The sequence below is a fragment of the Gobius niger genome (assembly GCF_951799975.1).
Source record: "Gobius niger genome assembly, chromosome: 1".
NCBI classification, from domain to species: domain Eukaryota; kingdom Metazoa; phylum Chordata; class Actinopteri; order Gobiiformes; family Gobiidae; genus Gobius; species Gobius niger.
In genome coordinates this window covers 26,267,497-26,273,496 of record NC_136852.1, presented here as the reverse complement: position 1 = coordinate 26,273,496, position 6,000 = coordinate 26,267,497, and the positions used below count along the sequence as shown (strand labels likewise).

At 41.4% G+C, this 6,000-nt stretch overlaps 1 protein-coding gene across 1 annotated transcript; it reads left to right on the top strand.

Annotated features, from left to right (window-relative positions):
• The first annotated feature begins 1,304 nt into the window (after positions 1–1,304).
• On the top strand, positions 1,305–5,764 carry xaf1 (XIAP associated factor 1). The gene is made up of 7 exons (XM_079560112.1): positions 1,305–1,440; positions 3,894–4,029; positions 4,107–4,163; positions 4,228–4,471; positions 4,553–4,620; positions 5,339–5,575; positions 5,653–5,764. Exons 1-7 carry the CDS (start codon positions 1,403–1,405, stop codon positions 5,713–5,715), a joined length of 843 nt encoding a protein of 280 aa, XP_079416238.1. The 5' UTR covers positions 1,305–1,402; the 3' UTR covers positions 5,716–5,764.
• The last annotated feature ends 236 nt before the right edge of the window (positions 5,765–6,000 follow it).

Here is a 6,000-nt window from a genome sequence, read left to right as displayed (position 1 = left end):
AATCTTTGGCAAAATCTTTCAAATAATTGCGTTAACAATGTTTTAGCAAAACTTGTGTCTAATGTGTCAAATGCACTTTAATTCCCTTAAATCTACACTATCCCGGGTTCATCCCACTGCTCTGTTGAATTCAAACAGTCAGACTGTGTTTTTGTAGCAGCTCTTTCAGTGCATTTAAACCCACACAAAACCCCTTGGAATAAGACTTGCTTTTATTTTCATCCGAGTGTTGCATTAGAATTGTAATAGTTTCTCCAAATGGTATAGAATTGACAGGAAACCCATGAGCGACCTGTCCTGTACCTACCTGTCACTATCCTTCCTTCCCAATGACTCTCCAACACAAGATCAGATTAAATCAGAGACAAAAAATACACATATCGAAACATCTTTTTGCTCATGTGTTGGACAACCTTCAACAAACTTTTTAACAAACTTCTCCTTGATCGCTCTCCTGGCCTGTCCTCGTGGAATAAGCACACAAACATTTTCATAAACACATAATGAACTTTTATAATGAACTTGTCACTGTTTATTAATTCCAAAACTTGTTCAGAGCAAATACAAAAAAACAACAACAACACAACAATAACAGCCCCATAAGCCTGTTTACTGTTGCAGAACCGGACTGGATTCAGAGCATCAGCATTTACAATAGACTTGAAAGTTACTTAACAGCCCACAGTGTCCTTTGTTTCCTGAATCATCAAAAAAAAAAAACATCAAGCCAGTCAGTAATTTACACAATTTATTTACTCAAGCATTATTTTTTTTACTTCCAGCTCTCTCACAATGCCAAGTTCACCGCTTATAGAGCAGGCCGTGCGTCTGTGCATTAAAACGTCGGGCTGTGTTTGTACAAAAGCCAGATCATTTAAAAACTTGGCCCGCGGCTGGGAAGAAGCTGCCGTCTCCTTTTGGCTCAGACTTTGCAGGGAAATTGTTTATGAAGTAAAACACAGCTCCGTACTCCGCAATATTCAAGCATATTCAAATTTATTCAAGCACAAGCCTGAGCTCAAAACACACACACACAGTATTTTTGATGACAGGCTGTGGAAGTACATTTCCGGTGGCTGTGTGGGAATAAAATAAAGCAAGCCTTCTTCTACTTATGCATTTATTTCTATTTATATCCCACAGATTAAATCCCCCCATAACTAACCAAAATGACAGCCTAATTATAATTTCCCTGTTGCTTATTTTCATTGTGTTTATGTGGAGCTGTCATGGCGTGTCCGAAACCTGTCGCTTTCACGCCCTCTGGTGGCCGGTGCCTGCAGCGCTTAGCTTTCACTTTCAGTTTTGCTGAAGTGAAAAACAAAGTGTCAGGGTCCGCATCCACGCCTGCTTTAAAGTTCACACTCGCAGACTAGAGTTAAAAGACCCAAACAACTCCTCGATGGGGGACGAGGAGGAGACGCGCGTCTGCGGTCGCTGGTAAGGACAATTTGTGTTGAAATGAAGAATATCTTTGAAGTGAAGTCGCGTGATTTAAAAGGCACAGTGATAGTGAAACTGAGTCACTTAAGTTTAGATGATACCCGAGAACGAGCAAATCTACTTTTGTTTTTAATCAGGCCAAGTTTTAGTGGGAAAGTTTGGAAGCAAGTGGGACGGGGTGTTGTAGGTTTGAGGCGACAGGATCAAGTTACTGTTACACTCAGGGACATTCATATTTTCTGACACTATAGAAAATATTATAGGGGGGCAGTAGGCAAAAAAACAACAACCAAACAAACAAACAAACAAACAAAACAAAATGCGATTAGGAATATGTCCAAACCAGAAAGCAACAAAACAAAAACAAAACACATTTAACCTGAGTGCATTACACAAGAAAATCACCCAGTGCCTGAAGGAGCGCAAGTTGTATCACCAGCGGAACGAGTTTGAGAAGCTCTGATATGGAAATCCTGCGTTTCTGTGTTAAGACAACTCCAGTGTTTGATTTGATAATAATAAGCACTGTCAACAACCTGACATAAGGGAGTGCAGTCAAAACATGTTCAGGTTTTGGGCCAATATGTTTCTATTAACAGTAACACTTTATTTTACAGTATCTTGATACATTGAACCTTATTGAACCCATTGAACTTAATAGGTAGCGACATCACGACATTCTAAAGAGCCTATAATACTTTAACATTGAGGTGGAGGGCAACTGACGGTAACTATGGTAACTGTGGTAACTGACAAAATGCATATTCTTATGTCTTTGTTTTTTGGCTCATATCTCACTCATTACTGGAGGAATCCACATGAAACAAAAACTGTCACAAAGTTCATCGTCTCCTCTGTCGGCACATATGAACTAATGTCCAATTATTATTAACATCAAAAAGTGGTGACAATATGCGAAAAGATGAGTGTGATGTTGTCCAAAAGACAGGACTTTCATAAAAATAATATCACAGGTTTGTGGATCCAATAACGATCAAAAACTGATGAGGAAAAACATTTGTAATTTTTTGTTTTGGAGAAGTTTTCTTACAAAATCTGCATTTCTCCCATAGAGTTGCATTGGCCCTGCCCTCCATCTAACATTATGACAACATCACATTCTAAATTGTGAACGCCACCTATTTAGCACAAATGTAATGTGCTCTGTAACAGTGTGTAATAACTTGTACCTATGGGTTAGATACACATTGGAATAATATGTATTAGTACTTTGTAGGTACATAATGTAAAAAAGACATAACTCACCCTAACCATAAGCCCTAATCCTAAGGGTCTTGTGCCCTATTACATTATATACCTAAGTAAGTATAAGTACAAGTTATTACAGATTGTTGCAGAGCACATTACATTGTACTGAATTTAGTTAGGTACAATGTATCAAGGTAGTGTAAAATAAAGTGATACTCTCTCACACATGAACTTTCTTGTCATGATACGTCTTTTGTTCACCTGTTTTTGTATGTGTTCATGTTTTTGGTTTAGTCCTGTGTTTTATTTTGACATGTGTTCTGTCCTTGTGATTTAGCTTTACCTCCCTGTTACTTGCCTGCCCCGCCCTGATGTGTTTCACCTGTGCCCCGTTTCCTCTTGTATTTATACCCCTGTGTTTCCCTTGTCCTTTGTCATTGTCAGCCCCGTTTTTTGGTTTTCTCTGGACTTTGTTAGTTTGGTTTTCGTCCTTCGTTAAACATCACCAGTTTTGTTGCAGTCCTGCATTTTGGGTTTTTCTTTTCTTCACACCACCTCCAACCGTGACATTTCTCCTGGAACGAAATACCTAATGTTGACAATAACGCGTTTAATTATAGCACTGACTCAAAGTTTCTCCATAGGTTCACTTCTGAAAATGCATTTTTTTCACATTGTGCCGACAGTATTTCCACATTCGCTCCAGCAGAATTAAAACTTTCCAGTCTTGGACTTACTATTTTTTGAGAGGAATTTTCTAATATCTAATTCCTATGCTGATTTATTGAGTTTTGAATTTTTACAGATTATTCCACCAAAAGCAGCTTATTTTAAAACTAAGCAAGATCCAAAATCCTTCTGAAAAAGGGGGGACAAATATATCATAAAACATTTATTTGTCCATTGTTCCCTTCTGGAACCGCCACCTTAATGTTGTGGAGGGTTTGAGCACCTGAAGGATCCTGGGGGCTCTGTTGTCGGGGGCTTCGAGCCCCTGGTAGGGTCTCCCATGGCAAACAGGTCCTAGGTGACGGGTCAGACAAAGAGCGGTTCAGGAGCCCCTTATGAGAGACCAACAGGCCCGGTTAGAACCATGAGGCCGTCCTTCTGTGGACCCACCACCTGCAAGAGGAACCATAGGGGCTGTTTACTATATGAATTAGGAAGATTGACTGACTAACCCTTTCACTTCTGTGTAGGGCTAGACTTGCAGTTATTTATATTTTCTACTTGTACTCCAGCAAAAAGGAGGTCGCAGAGGCCAACTTTGCCCTTCACGAGTCCCACTGCAGGCGCTTCCTGGTGCTCTGCCCCGACTGTGACGAGAACGTGCCCCGCTCTGAGCTGGAGACGCACAGGGAGGAGCAGCACGCACGGGTAAGCTGCCTGAAAACACCAAAGAACGAAAAAAGAAGAATCAACGTTATCTCCAAAATATTACAAATGTGTTGCAGGTGAGATGCCCCAAGTGTCAGAAAAAGATGGAAAAACGCCTCCTCGCTGAGCATGAGGTAAGACACTTCCTTATGAGTCCTTACAAGGCCCTACCAGTTTAAAACCTCTTGTGTTTCTCAGGAGGAGCAGTGCCCGGCCCGCGTGGAGGCGTGTACGTACTGTGACCTGGAGATGCCGTGGAGCGAGCTGCAGGCGCACACCGTGGTCTGCGGCAGTCGCACAGAGCGGTGCGTAGACTGCGGACGATATGTGAAACTCTCCGACAGAGCTGAGCACGACAAAACCTGCTCGGACCAGGACCTGTACAGCGACGAGCCCAGTCCCACACGACGAGGGGCGCATGGGCCAGTGAAGACAGCCACACGTAAGGAGAACTGTCGCGCGGGACTCGTATCTTAAACATGATCTTTTTTTATGTATGTATTTGTTTGTATTTTCCTCCCAGGAAACATTGAAGTGCTGTGTAAAACCTGCATGATCATGTTTCCTGCCGAAGAGATCAAGAAACATGAGGTATGAACGACCAGTGAAGTCAGCCCTGTGTTTGAGAATAGTGTTTAGGATGTTCCTCTCCACAAGATGCATATACTAGAACCTGCACCCCCAGAGAGGGGCAGTACGGGGTGAAAGACCAGGTCTATTCAAGATATTAAGCCAGAGGGTTATGGTAGACTTTATAGTTCTTATAATTCTTTTATTATGATCAAATTAGAAATGTCTTGAGAATGTTTTACTTAACGTCATGGATGTACACTTTATTGTGCTTAGATCGATGACATCTAAAGCCTGTTGGGAGAAGACAGCAGTAGCTCAGTGTGTAGAGAGTCGGGGTAAATGTGTGTTGTCGTCCATTCAAAGATCACAAGTCCCCACTTTCTCACAGGAATTGAATTGAAAGTAGTTTTAAACTTAAATGTGTTTTACTAAAAAAACTAAATTGAAATTGAAATTGCAATTGCAGAGAGCACTGCTGCCGACAGAAGACTGACACAGCTCAGGGATTTAGCTGTAAAGAGGACTAACTCATTCACTCATCCCTTTGCTCATTTTTCTTTCCATCCCATGGGCCTCATCTAAAAGGCCTGTTTGAAGGGGCACTACGAGCCACCTTTTAGCCCCACTCAGCCTTAAAGCTCCTTACATACGAGACTGTTTGCTTTGTGAAATCTGTCTTTTTCAGTTTTACTGGCACGGTGCGTCCTCCGCTATTTATATTTCTGTCTTCTTAAAGATGAGGTGCACTGCTGCCCCCAGGTGGAATTATGAGGATTCATCATCGGATGATGATGAAAATGTCAGCGGAGCAAATTTTCTCAGCCCTCGCCTCAGAAACCTCCTCCTGGACCAGCCCCAGACTAACAAGCCAAATGGAGGAGCGTCCTGGCACCAAACAAAGGACCCCTATGAACTTGGCACCTGCCCCCACTGTCAGCTACTCCTGCCCCAAACCACGCTGCACTGGCATGAGGTAATCCATACTACACACAACAGAAGCCACCATCACAATTCAACACAACTTCTAAATAAACTGTTGTGTAATTTCAGGGGAAGTGTAAACTGTACAAAAACCTGAAACACAGAGAAGACGCTGCTGCAAATGTCGTCTGATAATCACAAATGAAACAAACTGGCCTGTGGCCACGCAATTGATCAAAAACAGTTAAAAGTTGTTGCAGAATGTTGAATTTGTTTGATCAGTTTACATAATTTTACATAAGCTCAGAGACTATAGTATATATAGTGTGTATATGTACATTTTTCTTGCTCTGTAAAAGATAAAAGTGGAGAGAAATAAACCAAACACATGACTTAAATTTGTATTTATTTTTGCAAATACAGCAACTGCATTAGCTTTGTGATAAATAAGGTGACTCTTAAAAACAGAACGGAAAC

Coding starts and splice junctions, on each gene's coding strand:
- xaf1 (XM_079560112.1), top strand. CDS start 1,403: ATGGGGGACGAGGAGGAGACGCGCGTCTGCGGTCGCTG. Junction 4,472..4,552: donor GCCAGTGAAGACAGCCACAC/GTAAGGAGAACT, acceptor TTTTCCTCCCAG/GAAACATTGAAGTGCTGTGT. Junction 5,576..5,652: donor CCACGCTGCACTGGCATGAG/GTAATCCATACT, acceptor GTGTAATTTCAG/GGGAAGTGTAAACTGTACAA.